Genomic DNA, 18098 nt, shown 5'->3' with positions numbered 1-18098 from the left:
CAATTTTTGTGGACACATGCTCTTTGTTTAAGATAAGACACGTTTACACAGGCATGTAGTCATCAGTTACATTTTTAAAATACAGGATGCCAAACCCAGCTTAACATGTATACATAGTAAGTACTCAATAAATATCTTGTAAATTCTTAAGAGTCAAATATTAAACTGGTTGCTCTGCTTACGTTATTCTCTTTTATGTGAATGCTAGGGTTCACAGGATTGAACCCAATGAGTATATCTAAATGTGCCCTGTCCCCAGCCAGAGTAAATTGGCTGTGGAATGAGCATCTGACCCACGCTGGGCCAATCAGAGTCTTTCCCTGAATATAATTTTTTAAATCTTAGGACCAAGGAGCATGTGAGTTAATCACTTTCTGGTAGTGGGAGGTGCCAGATATAATACCAAATGTAAAATGTAAGAGCTACTGATGGTCATGTTCCCTGCCATGTGCAGAAACTGATATATAGTCATTTATATCATAGAGAGGAAGCCAACACGGAGAAAAAAACAGAGATGAGAAATGATAAGTGTCCTGGAGATGACAAGATTCTAGGAGATGACAAGGGTCCAGCAGATGACGAAAATACTGGAGATGATGACAGTTCTGGTTATGTTCAGAGATGGTCCCCAATCTCTCTGAGGTTCTGCTGCCCCTCTGCCCTCCCCAGAGTTTGGTTGAGTGACATACTCCCCTCCCTTCTAAAAGATTCACATAAGTGGGCTCAGGTTGGATTCCTGTCACTTGCCAGCAAAAGAATCCTGATGTTATGAATAGATAAATAAAAAATGGGTTCGCCTCAGTTTTCTCCCTACTAATTCTTTTAACCAGCTGGTTTGGCATAACGAAGGCATGAGCTAATTTACATGAGGTTCCCCTTCAAAGAGAGAAGGAAGGTGTCCATTTCAAACAAAATAAGTTTCAGGCAGTATAAGCCAATGCAAATCCGAAGCCCTCGATCACTTGTCATGGGCGTAAAAAACCTGTCCTCTTCCCACAAATTAACTGTGGGTTTGGAATGTTTGTGGGAGAGACCAAGACCCAGAAACTGCAAAGGATTCCTTTCTCAGAGTTCTTTTTGCTTCTGGATCCCTTGATAACGCAAGAAGCATGAGAGAATTTTCTAATCTACAAGTGAATTTTCCTAATGAATAAAAGAAAGCTTAATGGCAATTCAGCACTGCTTCTGCCAGAGCCTGAAGTCAGGTTGGAGTTCGTCCAAGTCTGGACACAACGCCTCCCGGCCGGCACCAACCTTTCAGACCAGCTCTCTCTGCTGGAGCAGGGGCACCGCTTGCTGGTGTACCCCACCACAGGGCTGCTCTTCCAGGCTGCGAGGGTGAGCCACAAAGGTGGCACACGTGTGCGAAGGTTAACTACCTTCTAATAATGCAACGGGGGGCCTCCCATCCATGCTGGCTAGGGGCTGCAGAGGGAAGCTGGTGTGCAGACCACAGCGCCCTGGCCATAGCTTTCCACTCTGCATAGCACTGCTTTAGGGGGCGCAGACGTTAATGACCTGGTGGCCCAGGGACGGCTTACACCTTGGTGCTCTGCCTGCCCCGAGCTCACAGCCTACCCTTCCAGTTGCCCTGCTCCCCAGCAGACGCCTGATTCTGGGGTGCTCCCCTGTGTTTCCGGGTGCCTCTCTCTTTGGCTTGCTGCCTGGAAGCACCGTCCCTTTGGACAGAGCTCTCTCTGGTCTGACTGGTCCCCTGATGGGCTTGAGTCTCTTTGACAGGCTGCTGGGCGGGGACCACACCATGCCGCTCTGGGGGTGCGAAGCAGCCTCTCCCTTCTGAGACCTTCCCCTTCTATGAACCTCTCTTTTTTCGCCTTGGGTGCTCCCTGGGTGCTGACTCTGCAGAGGCCCCTCACTCTGGAGAGGTCTCCTTTGTGGGGGATGACCCCCTGGAGTTGGCTGATCACCGCTGAGGGTAGCTATATTTTCTTGAGATAATCCTCCAAAATTGTCTCTTTTCAAAGATGGTCCTTTCTTGGACCTGGCTACTTTCTGAACCAGGTCATTTGCGAGGAGGTTGGCATGGGCCTTTCTTCTGGAATAATGTACTTTTCCCCTTCTCTCTTCCTGTATCTGGGCATCTTTAGGCAATGGTTCAGCGTGGGATGGTTCAGGAATGGCTGGTGATTGGACTGTCCCTCTCCAGTCCCCCTGAGGGCTCCGAGGAGGCTGGGGGCCTCTGGGGGAGCCGGCTTACTCTGGGATTCTGGCTGCAAGGATGCCTCGTGGCCTCCAGGTGGTGCCCTTTTCAGCTGTGAGGGCCCTTTAGCTGTCTCTGTGGATAGGGTTTTTTTTTTTTCCCTAGTTCCTGTCTGCTGTACTGGCTCTTGGTTTGGGGGCAAGGCCTGTACATCTGGAATCTTCTTGCTGGAGGAGCAGCCTGCCTTGGGAGCGTGCCTCTCCTCTGCAGGCCTCAAATCATGAGGAGCGGCCCCCGTGTTCTGAGGCAGCTGTTCTGAGAAGGGAGCGGGAATTCGAGGGAGCGTGACTACCTGAACCTCCCCTTCCTCGGGCGGATCGGGGGCGGCCTGTGGTGCCAGCTCCTGCCCCGGGGGCCTGATAAGGGGGAGCTTCACTTCCCTGACTTCCTCTTCCTGGACTTGCTGGGGACTGTGGCCCGGATGGGGGCTCAGGTTGTGTGGCTCTTTGGAATGGGGGGTGCTGGTGGGAGGAAGTTTACTGGGGTCTCCTTCCTGAGCTAGCGGGGGCCTGGGAGAGGGAGTCATAGTTTGATCTGAGGCTGTTCCGAGAGCCTCCTGTCTGCTGGGTGGGGGGAGTTTGGGTGTGCGCCTCCGACTCTGGAGAGGAGCAAGGACCCGGGGCTGGGGCAGCCTGGTGGGAGCCAGCCGGCTTCTGGGAGGCAACGTCACCGGGTCTTCCCTGTCCTGGGTCTGTTTGGTACTGGTTGAGTCCTGGGGATGCGGCAATTCTGGGTAAGGAGTGTCAACCCGAACAACTTCTGCTGTGGGGATTCCCTCCTCCAGAGGTTGCTGAGAATCTCCCAGAGGTGGACCAAGCTTCTTGGCCTCGTCGGGACCAGAAGGATCTCTTGGAGGATCACGATGGGAACTGCCGGGTGGAAGACTGGCTGACCCAGTTTCCTCATCCTGGGTTCTCTGGGGGCTAAGGGATGTTGGGTCAGATCCCTGGGGAAGTTCAGAGCGGAGAGGGCCAGTGGGGGTTACCTTGGCCTCCCCTGATTCTTCATCCTGGTCCAGCTGAGGGCTGTGGGCTGACGGTGGGTCAGGGTGCTGAGAAGGCCCTTGGGAAGGAGTGATGGCAGACTGCCCCCCTTCACCTGCTTTCACCTCAGGTGTCGGGGCCTCATTCCCAGGGAGATTTGTGGTTACTGTTTTTGAAGAAAGATCTGAGTGTTGAGCATCCCCTTCCTTCCAGTTTGGGGATGAGTCTCGGGCCTGCTGGGGAACACCAAGCGCTGATGAGCTGGGCTGTGGCGGGGGCACAGCGCTGACCTGGCTATTGGGAGAACGCTCTTTTTGATGGGTTGCTCCCCCCTGAGTCAGCTCCTGGTTCTGGGAGGGAGCTAGGCTCTGATTTTCAGGGACCTTTGCAGGAATCTGCATTCCAGAGAGATGCTCTGTTATCTGGCCATCTGCTTGCAGTTTCGCCAAGTGCCTTGGGGATGGAACCAGGTGTGCTGGCACCCCAGAGGCAGTCTTCTTGCTAGAGGCAGCTCCCGCTTTAATATAAAAAGAAGTTAGCTAAAAACATCTTAACAAATACGATGATGTAACCTTAGAAATGAATAACCAAAAAGATCTTTTCTTTTTTTTGATGCACCTGGGATCTTGAAAAGAATAAAATTACACACATCGAAGAATTTAACCGTTCCTTCTCTGTGGGGATACTAGTGCCTATAATTCACTTATTTAGTGGAATTAGAGCAATATTTAGTCACCTGAAAACAGAAACTTTTATGAATAAACACAGAGAGGCTTCTTCACAGAACCAAAATTTATATCTAGGTCTGAAAGTGGCCAGAAAAGTTTCTAAGTGAATGAGATTTAAAATTTCACCACCTTAGGGGTCAATGCTGCTTTTCATGGTAGAAACTAGGGGATGGACAGCTAAGCCAGATGAAGCCCCATTTGTTTCCTTGTTTACCGGCCTTTTTCCTTGTCCCATAAAGAAACTGCGAGCTCTGTGAGGAGTCATGCCAGTTTACCAGTACCTAGCAAGGTGCAGAAGCTCAGCAGGCACTCTGTAAATAAGTGGTGAAAGGAGGAAGGAAGGAAAGAATAGATCTGATGGAATCACAAGGCACCATGGCTCAAGGAAGCTGCTCCTGAGGACCCACCATCCAAGCTGCTTGCCACCCCACCCCCAGGGCAACCACTTCCCTCCAAGTACTACCCTGGCTTCAAAAATGGGTCTCAGGGGCTTCCCTGGTGGTGCCGTGGTGAAGAATCCACCTGGCAATGCAGGGGACACAGCTTCGAGCCCTGGTCCGGGAAGATCCCACATACCGCGGAGCAACTAAGCCCGTGCGCCACAACTACTGAGCCTGCGCTCTAGAGCCCGCGAGCCACAGCTACTGAAGCCCGCATGCCACAACTACTAGAGGCCGCGTGCCACAACTACTGAAGCCCATGCGCCTAAAGCCCGTGCTCCACAACAAGAGAAGCCACCGCAACGAGAAGCCCGCGTGCCACAACAAAGAGTAGCCCCCGCTCGCCGCAACTAGAGAAAGCCCGCACACAGCAATGAAGACCCAATGCTGCCAAAAATAAATAAATAAATAAATTTATAGAAAAAAAGAAATGGCTCTCAGAGGCCACTAACCATGCAGTGTTGCAGAAGGGGGTTGCTTCCTTTAGTCACCACCACTGGAGCATGTTCTTAGAGTGATTCTGGTCTCCTGACACAATCGCCCCAGTAGGCACTTGTTTAGGGTAGAAGCCCTGGTATGTTCTGGTGACCCGTATATCATCGTAACCCAGTCCTTAGGACACAGCTCTGAAATGCTAGTGGTCACTTCGGAGGCGGCACACCGGTCTGGAACAGCCTTGAAGAAACTAGTCTCAGCTTACTCTGGGGGAGACCTGATACTCAGAGATCCAAACCGCATCAGACCTCAGCGGTGAGCCCAGGGTGGTCTATCCCCAGAAGCCAGCCAGGCTCCTGGCCACCAGCCCTTCTCTCCCCACAAAGCAGGAGGTGCTCGGACTACTCCGGGTTCTTCCTGAACCTCCTAGCCTGGGAGTGTACCCCGAGCACCCAGTCAAGCCAGGTGTCTTCAGGGACCGGGAGGAGACGGGGAGAAAGGAAAACCTTACCACTTGGTGGGGTTTCTGAGCGGCTGCCCTGTTTGTCATTCTGATCACCCTAGTTTACAACAGTTATAAATTAAAACACAAACTTAGTCAAGAAACAAGGTTAAAATAAAATGTGAGAACAGTAAAAATATCTAGACTAGGCAAGTTCATAGAGACAGAAAGAAGATTAGAGGTCACCGGGGGGCTGGCCGGGAGTGGGGCGGGGTGGGTGTTGGTTATTTTGCTCAATGGGTATAGAGTTTCTGTTTGGAGTAGTAAAAAATATTTAAAATAGGCAGTGAATACAATTAACGCCTTTCAGGTGTACATCTAGAATGGCTAAAATGGAAAATTTTATGGTTTGTTGTTTTTTTTACCACAATAAGAACGTATTTTTTAACAAAATAGAAAAATATAAGAATAGTGAAATCCAATGCTGAAGGTTCTTTCCATCTAAGCCCTCCTGGTCTCCTATGATCAGACACGAGTTTTTCCCCCCACTTTTGCAATTTAACAATTCACATAATTTGCCAAGTGATACCATGACCTTTATTAGGGACAAAGGCACCACTTTATGGACTAGTAAACTGCTCAATTTTCCCCTCTTTGACTCATCATCACCATCATCATTTTTGTCTATCATTAGTCAGAATTCTAAATAATGATTTTCAAATAAAATTTTATTTTATGATCTCTATAGCGAGAACTCAGGGTGGTGGTTGGATCAGCTATTTAAAAGCTTTGCAGGAAGTACTATTCTAGAAATCAGTTGTAAAGAGACAAATGGAGAGTAAAGGCATGCCATATATTGAGTTCTGAATATAGTGAGTTCTTCCTTATTTTATAGACATAATATTGTTTACTCAGGAGTTTTTTAAATCTTCCTGCTTTAGAAATGAATATTACCTGCATTGTCATAGGGGAAAAAAAGACAATTCGGTACCTTAATTGATATACATTTTTAATTAACGGTAGATCTTGAGGGTTTATAATCACTCTGTACCCAAAGTTACTATTTTATACATGCATCTAATGGAAATTTAATTAGTGTCTCCTCTGGTGAAGGTTTGCACTTCTGGGTCCAGGCTGATGGGCCGCTGTACTGAAATCTGGATAAACATTGGGCTTTCTTTCTTCACTTTATTTCACTCTCATCATTAAGAGCAGAATTTAAAATTGCATTCTCAGTTACAAATTAGTAACATGGAATCACTAAAGATAAAGCTATGTATTATTACTTCAAATGTTTGGCAATCATTTTCACTTTGCACTGACACAGGATTACTGCTTCTATGAAAACAACACCGTTGTCCATCAGATTTCTCTCTGTACTGAAGCTGAATATACAGATGGACGCTCTAGCCTAATTAGGGAAAACCTCAACTCTGGAAGATCAGATTCTAAAATGTTCCAGAATATTATATAGAGTTGTTTGGGTTTTGTTTCTTAGAAATGGGAGTTCAAGTGATTTCTCTAATCAAGTTAATGATTATTGATGAAAGTTGGAATGCAAAACTAAGGCTTCCTATTTCCAGTCCAGTTTTTTAATTGCTCAGACAAAAAAACTGGCTTTCCTAGAATCTTAAATATTTTTAATTTCTTACCTTTGACAGCTCAGTTATACATAAAAATTATTCCAGTATACTAAACTTATGGATTTTTGCTTCTAGGGATCCCATTTACATTTATGTAAGTTATGTACGTCTTTACGTAGATATAGCTAAACCACAGAACCTAAAATCGGAGTGATCCAGCTCAGAGGGGAGGCCAAGAGCTGAGAGCCAGCCAGGCCTGTGGCAGTGACCCTCTGGGGCTCTGGGCCCTCCTCAGGGAGTCACGAGATTCATTTTGAGGTGATTATGGTTGGGCTCTGCTCTCCTGCACTGCACCTGTTAACATCTGGCCCGCGTGTACCTCACAGCCCTGAGACTCAGAGGGGCCGCTGGCTCTACTCCTGGGCCACCAGAGACACTTACTTATAAGCTTATTAATAAGGACTATGTTAATTACAATTTTTAAATACTTGAATAATATATGGCTTCCACAAAAATCACGTTATGTGCAAATTTATCCTTAAACTATCAACTGAAAAAAAGTAACTTCCTCCACAGATGAACTGTATAAATAAAATAAAGGGTTTGGCTTCTTAAGAAAACACATTAGTTTACAAATAGTAAACTTGTCAGAAAAACTGGCGTCTATTGAGGTCAATGATTTGGTATATTAAGTACAAACCTGCCCATCTACTTTTAAAAGCTGGGATTCAATTAGTCAGTAACTGGATGGACCAGTTTCAGGTATTAAATGTATCTGAGAGTGAGAACACTCTTACTTACAAATTCCATAATTCATACTTTTCATTAAATCAGACAGGTCTAACCTAATTAGTCCAAATAAATGAAGGTTCATAAAACCCTTCAAAACAGGAGTCTATTTTCCTATGCGCACATTATCTGGTCTGTTAATTTGCCAAGTGGCAGCTACAGCCAGTACTCAAGTGCTCCTGATGGCTGCAGAGCAGGGCAAGCTGGGGGCCGCACCCCGCCGCCATGGAGGCTGAGTCTTGCTCAAGAACCAGAGTTGAGAGGCGCCCTCAGTGCTGCTGATGGAAAACCACGCTTGTCTCTGTTGCTCGGAACTGCTCAGGCTCAGGGGATCGACTCAGCTTTCTCCAGACCCCCGAGGGGCTGATTTAAAAGCCACAGCACCAACTTATGAATTCACAATGGGAGATGGGCCTGGCACAGGGATGGGGCAGGCTGCTCTCACCTAGGGGGCAGCCCCATGGGAACAGATCCATGCAGGGGACCAAATTAAACATCAGAGGTTGCTGGACTAGCAAAGATTTAAAGCAAACGGAGCCAGATTTCCTCAAGAGAAACTTCCATGGAGCTTCCATGGAAGCCTCATTAGATACAACTGGACAGGCTCAGCTTTCTAAAGAACAGACCTGACGTGGAGGAGGAGGCCGTGCGGGATGAACACCACCCAATGCTCACTGGACGTCCCCCTCCGCGACACAGCACAGCCCTCCCTCCGCCAGAGGGGCCCACTTTCACAGCACGCACTTTCTTCTGGTACTTTCCGGCTACTTGTCTCCTAGGAGACTCAACTGGAAGGAAAACCTCGGTCATTATCTGTTGGTTGTTACCATTTTCACACCGACCTCATTCCAGAATTCCATGGGCACCTGATCTGGAGAAAGTGTGTAGAGTTGCAAAGCAGCACCGTTAGTTTGAACTCCGGCAAAACCGTGACCGGGCCTGCTTCTGCCTGGCCAGGATGCAACCCGGCCAGCAAGATCCTACGTGGGCAGAGTCACAAAGGCTAAACCACACGTACACACAAAGCTGTGGAGCATCTGCACAGCATCGGCACAGCAGCAAGAGTCTTACGTTATATTCTCCATTATGTGATACGTGAATGCAGTTCAGTCCACTGGGGGGACATGCTTTTTATTATTATTATAGTGGTGGTAAAACATAAAATTGTAACATGTAACATAAAATTTGCCATCTGAACCATTTTTAAGTGTATGGTTCAATAGTGTTAAGCACACTCACATTGTTCTGCAACCAATTCTCAGAACTCTTTCCATCTTGCAAAACTGAAACTCTGCCACCATTAAACAATGCCCCTGTTCCTCTCTCCCCCAGCCCCTGGTAACCACCCTCCTTCCTTCTGTCTCTACGAATTTGTCTACTCTGGGTACCTCATATAATTAGAATCATGCAGTATATGTGTTTTTGGTTATTTCATTTAGCAGAATGTTCTCAAGGTTTATCCATGTTGTAGCGGGTGTCAGAATTTCCTTCCTTTTTAAGGCTGAATACTATTCCCTTGTACATATAAACCATATTTTGTTTATCCATTCATCTGTCAATGACTGCTTGGGTTACTTCCACCTTTTGGCTACTGTATTGTGAATAATGCTGCTGTGAACGTGGGTGTACAAAGGCTGTGCAACACCTGCTTTCAGTTCTTTCGGTTCTTCCACCCAGCAGTGGAATCACTGGATCATACCGTAATTCTATTTTTAATCGTTTTGAGGAACCACCATACTGTTTTCCATGGCAGCCACACCATTTTACATTTCTAATTTCTCCACATCCTTGCCAGCACATTTTCTATTTTTTGTTTTGTTTTGCTTTTTCATAGTAGCCATCCTAAGGGGTATGAGGTGGATTTGGGGGGAAGCTGTTAAATACATCTCAAAATACTCATGTACTAAAATTCTAATTTAGGGCTTTAGAATTCCTAGATTCCAAGGAGATGCACGCATATATCCCACGTCATTTGCTGTGCATGATTCATGAGGCAGGTGGGGAGCATTAATTCCATCTAACAAGACAGAAGCTCAGAACAGCTAAGCAGCCTGTCCCAGGGGGCAGCAGGGCCAGGACCAGGCTCACATCCCCCGACCAGTGCTCTTCCGTTATACTCTGTAGTGCAACATTTTGAGGACTATGGAAATGCAAAGAAAGGGGGAGAGAATCTCTTGGATTGGGACAATGCTGTCAAGCAGAACACCACCTCAGCCCCCTTAGGAGCCAAACTTCCAGGAGGTGGAGTTCTGAACTGTGGGGCTGACCCATACCTACCATGAGTAGGTACTCCAAGGTACTGCTTAAAGGAAAGTCTTGTGAGGTCCATTATGGTCACCTTGACAAGCAGAGGGACTGGCCCAGAGGGCTGACTCATGCAGCTTATTTGTGGGGACCAGAGGAAGTACAGGGATTAAAGAGTCAGAACCAGCCCCATGGGAACAGGTTGATGAGTCCCCAAATAACAACCCACAGATTTGTTTTCCTTTCCATGCCGAACAAAAGGGACAGAGCAGTACCTGTGGTTGGAGCCAAATTCTTGGCAGTTGCCTCCGACAATCCAAGGTATTCTCTAATGAGCTGACTCAGAGTTTGGTAGGCAACATCCAGATCATCTACAGTAAGGAAGAGAATGTATGTTAAAGCAACAGAATTATATCAAAATAGAGCCAATCTGTGGTGATGGTTTTTTAACTAGATCTACTTTTATGAATACTGTGGTAGGCAGAATTCTAAGACCCAATGACACTTCACCCTTGTATAATCACCCCCCCCCCACTTGAGTGTGGGCAGAACCTGTGAACATGATGAGCTACGACTCCTGTGATTACGTTAGGTTATATGGCAAAGGGATTTTCACGAATGTAAGTAAGGTTACTTATCAACTGAGTTTGGGCTAATCAAAAAGGAGATTATCTAGGTGGGCCTACTCTAATCACACCATCCCCATAAAAGGAGGTTTTCTGGTTGCAGAAGAGGAAGGCAGAGACTCGAAGCATGAGTAGGATTTGATGGGCTATTGCTGGCCTGAAGATGGAGGGGGCCGTGTAGGTAGGACCTGAGAGCAGCCTCAAAAAACTGAGGGTCACCCTTGGCAGATAGCCAGCCAGCAACCAGGGACCTCAGTCCTACAACCACAAGAAACTGCATTCGGTCAACAATAAGAAGGTACTTTAGAGCAGATTTTTCCCCAGTAAACTTACACTTCAAAAATAAAACTTTGCTGAAAGTTACTGACCTGCATTGATTACTGCATCAAAATATCCTGGATATTTCTGATGAATTTTAATATAAAGGTCTACTCTGGAGACAGCAAATTCAATCTCTATACGACTGAATAATCCTTTTCTCCTCAAGTAGCCCTCATATTTTTTCTTGTCCATGGGTACCACCAGGATGTATCGAGGCTCAAAATAGGAATGTTTTAAACTTCTTACACCCTATGCATTTAAAGAAAAGATAATCAGTTAGAAACAGAGACACAATTTAGAAATCATTTAGAAGATACGTGACAACATGGGTGTAATAAGTACTGAGGAATTTATTTTACCTGTATAATTAGCTATTATTTTCCTACAAGTATCCCAGGATTAGGTTACTTCTCTCTGCTCATCAAATATCACATTATCACTGGAAAAATAAGAATTTGTCCTACCTGGTTATCCTCTAACTAATCATTCTAATGCATATGACTCTTAAAAGAGAAAACTGCTAGAGACAAATAGGTATGCTCACTGCATCTTTATTACTGAAAAGTAATTTCAATTCTACATTTCAAAAGGCATCCTTGCAGCCCCAGGAGATAGAGATCTTACCATAGAGCAAGGCTCCTCTGTTACCCTTTTGTCATCAACTTGGGCCCTTCCTGTTCCTAAACCAGCAACCTGGTTGGCTGGTTCCTATCATATCTCACAGCCTGTACCCAGAGCATGGGAAGGCCAAGCTCATGATAACCTGCTAAGCGGGAGCCCACACAACCAGGGAAGCAGTGGCAGGTAGTGCTCTGAGGATCTGGAGGGCTGGGTCAGGGCTGCAGCTCTCCAGCTTCTGTGACTCTGTGCAAATCCCTCAAGCTCCCTGAGTAATCAGGGTCCTCATCTGTGAAATGGAAGAGCTACTCCAAACTGACTCTAAAGTTTCTTCCACCTCAATCCTACCATCAATAATTTAACTCAATGTTCAAAATCTTTGTTTTTAAAAATTCAGGGGGAAGAAATACAGGATCTTTTCAAAAACAATGTCTACAAGAGTCAATGATGAGGACAGTTGGGAAAAATGGTTTAGCTCGGAAGAGTCAGGAATAAAGCCTGGTTTATGGACTCAACCTCTTAGAAATGAGTAGGAGAAAGCTCTCAGGAAGGAAAAAAGTAAAACAGGGGCCAGAACTCAGAACCATTAAACTGGAAAAAGTTAGACACAGGAGCTGGTGAGTCTGCACTCAAAGTTGCATTAATTTTTGTTTCTGCCATGTCCAAGGAAGACATTTTAGGGAAAAGGTCTTTCTTTTGGCTAATTAGCATAGAAACAAAGTAAACCTTCTTAAGGATGCACAACCAATCAACTGCAGAATGATAAGAATTGCAGGATTTTTAAGTTAGGAAAATTAACGAACTGGAAGAAATGTGACCAGTTTCACTGAAGTGAGGCAACACTTAGACCAATACAAAGGGCTGAAAAGGAATCCCAGTCTCCTGCTCTTGGAAGTCAGAGAGGAAAAAAGTTTTAAGGGAGATTCAAGTCGATAGTAAAGGAAAACCAAAAAACCAATCAACTGTCTTTGAAGATCTCAAATAGTTAATAAAGCCACATATTTTTAAAACAAATGAGTAGGAAATTCCTGGTTTTACTCTGGAGTTGATTTTAGAGAGACTTCTGTATATTCTAATTACAGAAGATCACTGGGGGAAGATACTGGGGAAGAGAGAAAGATCTCCTGAAATCTGCAAGTCTAAATTGCTCAAAGTATGAAAAGATAGTAAACCAGTGAGCAGCTGGAATCAAATGGCAGCATGGCCCATGCGCCTTCCCTGGAGAAGGCAGGGACAAGGTCAGTGGCAGGGCCCTGCCACTGTCCTGTGTGGACAGGGAACCAGTTCCACACCCTGTAGGAAACATTTTATCTGATATCACTTATACAGAGACCAGTGCTCTAAAAAGAAAAACGGATAATTTAGTGAGGAAATAACTTAGAAAATAAATCTTGAGTGGCAGTTTTACTCCATAGCGTTTGGGTGATGTCTAGTATTGTAATCCAACTCCTGTCATTTGAATTATTTGTATCTTTCTTCCCCTAAGCTAATTACGAACTTAAAATCTCACACATCTGTATGCATTCCTCTTGGGCCTAGCAGTGTTCGGCCTACACACTGTAGATCCACACACTGCAGCCCCCTCCCCAATCCCACATATATATACACATTGACGCATTAAAAAGAAATCGACTGAATGAAAAGTACTTACTTCTATTTCCATATGAACACAGCTTGCTAAACCATCTCTTGCGATATCTTCTATGGTGTCCCTACTTAATCCATACTTGTGATTACCGTAATTAAAGGTCAGAATAAATTTCCCCTGCAATGTAAGAAGTGCAAAGATTTTCCTATAACAGCTGCCATCACGGAATTTAATATAAATAAAATGATTTGATGTCTTACTTTTATACGATTACACAAAACGTATAAATATTAGCAACTGTATAAGGATGACAATGGGTTGATGAAACTTAATACCAAACTGTGATACAGAAATTCATTCAGAATTCCCAGCTGGCCAAAAAATATTAGGCTTTTGGAAATAACCAGCTGACCAAACGTTAGAGCGGAGTGAAGGCAGTGAAGCTTATGATAAACAGATCATTTTGCTTACTTACCCACTTCCTGCCAAACCTGCACTATAAACCTTCATTACTGAGAAAGCAAAACTAATAGTTCACCCTTTGCCTCAGCCATTTCGGCTATGCCAGTACACCAGGTCTCCCCCAAAAGCTTCCGTTCTCAAGTGCCTTGCATTCCCAGATAAGCCTGAAGGCCATGAATTACAGCGACATCCATAAACCTTTGCATCCTGAGATAAGCGATGAAAAACAGACCCATCCTGCTTTTCCTTATAAATATAGCTTTTTATTGAAACTGCCCCAAATGTATTCAGCATCAGTATTGTGTGCCCTCTAGTCATCTGAGGTACAAATACTGCCTTCTCTCTATATTCTGGAAGCCCAGTTCTTCCTGAAACTGTAGTCTCGTGCAAAAAAAAAAAAAAGCAAGTAGAACACATCTCTCAAAATTGTTTGAACTGGACTTCCCTGGTGGTGCAGTGGTTAAGAATCCGCCTGCCAGTGCAGGGGACACGGGTTTGAGCCCTGGTCTGGGAAGATCCCACGTGCTGCGGAGCAACTAAGCCCGTGCGCCTCAACTACTGAGCCTGTGCTCTAGAGCCCACGAGCCACAACTACTGAAGCCCACGCGCCTAGAGCCCGTGCTCCTCAACAAGAGAAGCCACCGCAATGAGAAGCCCACGCACAGCAACGAAGAGTAGACCCCGCTCGCCGCAACTAGAGAAAGCCCGTGCGCAGGAATGAAGACCCAACGCAGCCAAAAATAAATAAATGTATTAAAAAAAATTGTCTGACTTTTCCTTTGATGATATTATATTTATTAGACAACAAGATTTAATCTAAACTGGGATGTTGATGACAACAGAAGGAATAAAAATGTGGACATCCTTAGCCACCGTGACTCCTCAGATAACATGATTTTGAAATAAATAATGAAGTGAAAACTCCCAAGGCCAAATCCCATCAATTGAAGCCCAGCAAAAGGCAGCGCCGTCATTAAAAACAGTAGCAGTCAGGGGTCTTTGATGCTGCCCTGTGCCTCCTGGCCCAGATGTTCTGGAGATTTGCGTGTGTGTATGTTGTGGGGGGGGCGCTGCCTGGCGGGGGGTTGTTAGAAGGCTAGGAGACATACGGTGTCCCTCAGGAGGGTGGGTCTCTGGGGGATGTGTCTGTTGCGGGTGATGAGGAAAACCCCCATCCACCATAATCAGAAGACATTTATGTCATATATTCTATAAGTTAAAGACCCAGCAATAAATATCCTTTGACTTTACTCCCTCAATGTCATACTGTGTTCTTTGGGACAAATACTGTGACTCCTTTCCTTTTACTATCTATCTATATTATATCTACATAGATAGACACCTGAGTCTCCCGTCAGGTACGCCATACTTTATCTTGTTTACTGTGACTCACTCTGTTTTCATAATGTATATTTGAATCACTTTTCAGATATATACTATGAGTTTGTTTACTTGTGTGTACAAGGGCCTCCCTCTGTGGATCCCAAAAACATTTTCTGGAAGGATGTAAGGTTGGGAGAAATCTTGCACTGTACTAGTGTATGTAAAACAGGCCTTGTTCCACTGATTTGTTAAGAATTGAGATGAGTGGTCCCCCAGCTTCTGGAGGGTGATACTCCTTTCACCGCTTCCTGCCTGTGGATTTCTTAATAAACAGCAATAATCATACCTCAGAGACCTCCAGATCTGTGATCTTACTTCCACAAGAGTACAAGAGTCTCTGCAGGTAAGTGACTGTGTATATGGGCTTAAGAAGGGTTCACGCGTCTGTGGGCACATGGGGGGATGATCTTTGTTTTTGGGGAGGGTGTGGAGTGTATATGGAAGCATGTGCTAGTCTATGTGTACCTGTCAGAGTGGAGAGGTGTGACTGTCCACAGCAGGCATGCTGGGGTGGGGTGTGCCCGGGCTGTCTGTCAAGGGGTACTGTGACTTGGGAGGGGGCAGGCTGGCTAGGGGAACGTGCATGGAGAGGGGCTCTGTGTACAGAGGCTGAGTGTGTGGGCGTGGTTGGCTCACCTGACAATGTGTCACGAGTTTCTAATCTCTAGGTTTGTCTCTCTTCACGAAACAGCCTCAAGCTCACTTGAAAGAAAAGAAGATTTGAAGCAAAATTCAAGTTGAATATGATGATGCCCTTACAGTGAAGTAATATGTTAGCAGAAGCAGGAAAAATGAGTACTTCTCAAACACACAAGCACTCTCATAGAGGGAGTAAAACTAGAAGACTAAATATAGTACAAAAGTACAGTGATTTCTCAGACTAGGAAATGAACCAGACTTACTTGATTACAGATATGATAAGGTATGAAACATCAGAGGAGCACATGGGGCACTGAGAACGGTGGAACTAAATCAAGAAAAAATGCCCCAGACTCTAACAAGAAATTAACATCAATTTTGGGAACTAGCTGTCTTTCAACCCAAAGAGTCTTAAGAGAATGCTTCTTACTAATATCAAGATAACTCCTCAGGTTTCTCTTAACGGCTTTTAGAAATATAAAGTCTCAGAGTACCCTTGGTACATAAAACCGAACTTCTAAAACATAGCCCTAGGAGAGAAACTCATAAAGAATTTCCAAGATGTTCTTTTGACAAGATTAAAGGGAAAATGGCCTAGGGATTATAGGGTTTTTTCACTTGGGTTTCTCTGTGAATGCAAGAGAAAATACGCACCATGTGTAAAGCTGGTCATTCAAAATTAAACTCGTGGCAACTGCAGAGCCTATGCTTAAATGCTCCACAGTTATGAGCACTGAGGTATAAGCCAGGTCTATTATTTGGGGATGGGGCAGAAAAAGAATGGAGGATGGAGAAGGGGAGGGAGGGGAGGAGGGATGTAGCTGTAAGAGTATCACTGGTTAGATGGTAATCTTTCAAAAGCAGAAGCATAGACTAGTCCTTAATCCCATCCTTCAGGAAGCTTCAGGGGAAAAAAAAAAGAGTTGTGTAGGATTCATTTGGTGATAGAAAAAATGATAATACAAACAAAAGTAAGGCCCAAGGTGAAGAGAAAATAAAAGGCTTACAGATCCATCGGGAGTGATGAAGATATGAGATGTTCTTTCTGTTTAACTGAAGTCATGGGTGAATAAGGTCGCCCAGAGCTCCAAATGAAATGGACAAGGGCAGGGTAGTTATCCTCACCTAGGAAAGACACAGACCTCAAGAAATGAGGAAACTTCTCCTGTCTACTGTCGAGAGCTTCCACATGCATTAATGACCTCCAGGACTTAGGACTTCTCAACACAGCGATGTTATGGTGGAAGGTCAAGTCTGTGTATGTGTCCAGGAAGACAACTGGCTGGGACTCACCAGTGTGAAATGGTGTTTAGGGTCACAACAATTAGAAAGCACCAGTGATACAAAACAGAGGGAGTGGTCTCGGGGACAGAACACGCCAACCCCCATCCCCCGTAAGTGCTCCATTCCCAGCTTGCTGCATCACATCAAGTCTTCGGGAATTGTTTATCTGAGTCAAATCGGATCAAAGAGCAGCACCTGATACACACAGATCTCAAGATCTTTTCGTGGTGCTTTCTTCCATTTCTTAAAACGTCTATTTATTCAGTGTCATTGGAAATTTACAATATTTTCTCCAAGATCATAAAATAAAGCAGCCTGTGAACAATGATGTATCAAATGGTTTAAGAAAAAAACAAACTCAATAAGAACACATCTCTCAGGAAAAAGACAAATATAATTCTCTTTCTTAACACTATTTCCTAGTATTTCTACCACAGGAACATACATTTTTGTGCATTAAATATAAAGAGCAGTTTACCATGTTTAGCATTTCATCAAAAACTTCTGAGAGATAAAATGATAATCACGCGATCCCCTTCTCCAAAGTACGGCCGTCTTGTGGTGTGACAGGCCCTGAAAACAGAATGCAGAGAACTTCGTCTCTTTCTTTTAGTTTGAAATTCAAAATGGAAAAGGTTCTGGTGTAAAGTATGTTTCAAAAATAAATTGATCCACGAAACATAAAGTAACGTTATTCTGAAAACCCTGAGCTCTGGCAGTGCTAGACTACATTCACTTGCTGTACTTCATAGGGATTATAAAAACTTTTAGATTATCGACACCAAATTTTCACTCATTGTTCTTTATCACCTTCTGAATCACCACCTCTGACATCACATCATAATACTTTAAGAAGTATAACAGTATTTATTACCATACACTTTCCACCAAGTGCTTTCATGCTCTCTTCTTGATCTATGGCTTTTTCTGTAACGCTTCCCACCCCGCTCCTCTGCCAGGTTAGCCCACTTGTCTTCAGACTCAATTAAGGGTCACCCCAAAAGCCTTTCCTGACCACCTGTGGATGGTTCTGCACCTCTTCTTTATCCACCCTGAGCCTCAGTGCCTGCCACCAGCTCCCCCCAGCCCCTATTCAGGACCCCATCTCCTCTGCTGCTGAGGGCAGAGACCCAGCTCATTCCTTATTCCTGCCACACTTATCAGTACTATGTACGAACCTCCCACAGGAAGCCATGATTCCAAAGCTGAATGGCATTCTCAGCTCAACCAAAGAGGCCTTTTCTGCCCACTACTGAAATAGCATCCCCTAACCCAGCCCACCCGCCCCCATTACTCTCCATCACCCAAAACT

General features: G+C 44.9%; 2 protein-coding genes across 2 annotated transcripts in view; both read right to left on the bottom strand.

Moving 5' to 3' along the window:
* The window catches only part of LOC101338287 (leucine-rich repeat and guanylate kinase domain-containing protein), a 126573-nt gene that overhangs the window by 34406 nt on the left and 74069 nt on the right, over positions 1 to 18098 (bottom strand). The window contains 4 exon segments of the mRNA XM_033863285.2: positions 10141 to 10236; positions 10860 to 11061; positions 13082 to 13195; positions 17265 to 17287. Of these exon segments, the coding sequence (XP_033719176.1) occupies positions 10141 to 10236; positions 10860 to 11061; positions 13082 to 13195; positions 17265 to 17287 (435 nt within the window).
* On the bottom strand, positions 326 to 4197 carry LOC141279609 (uncharacterized). The gene is made up of 2 exons (XM_073810152.1): positions 4147 to 4197; positions 326 to 3743 (listed from the first exon to the last, which is right to left on the bottom strand). Exons 1-2 carry the CDS (start codon positions 4195 to 4197, stop codon positions 2007 to 2009), a joined length of 1788 nt encoding a protein of 595 aa, XP_073666253.1. The 3' UTR covers positions 326 to 2006.

This window comes from Tursiops truncatus, chromosome 9, assembly GCF_011762595.2.
Source record: "Tursiops truncatus isolate mTurTru1 chromosome 9, mTurTru1.mat.Y, whole genome shotgun sequence".
Lineage (NCBI taxonomy): Eukaryota > Metazoa > Chordata > Mammalia > Artiodactyla > Delphinidae > Tursiops > Tursiops truncatus.
This window is presented reverse-complemented; position numbering and strand designations above follow the sequence as displayed.

Excerpts from the sequence above, each read along its gene's own strand:
- LOC141279609 (XM_073810152.1), bottom strand. The coding sequence starts at position 4,197 with ATGACTCCTCACAGAGCTCGCAGTTTCTTTATGGGACAAGGAAAAAGG. Across the intron at positions 3,744-4,146 it reads TGGGACAAGGAAAAAGGCCG|CTAACTTCTTTTTATATTAA; the intron begins GTAAACAAGGAA and ends AGATGTTTTTAG.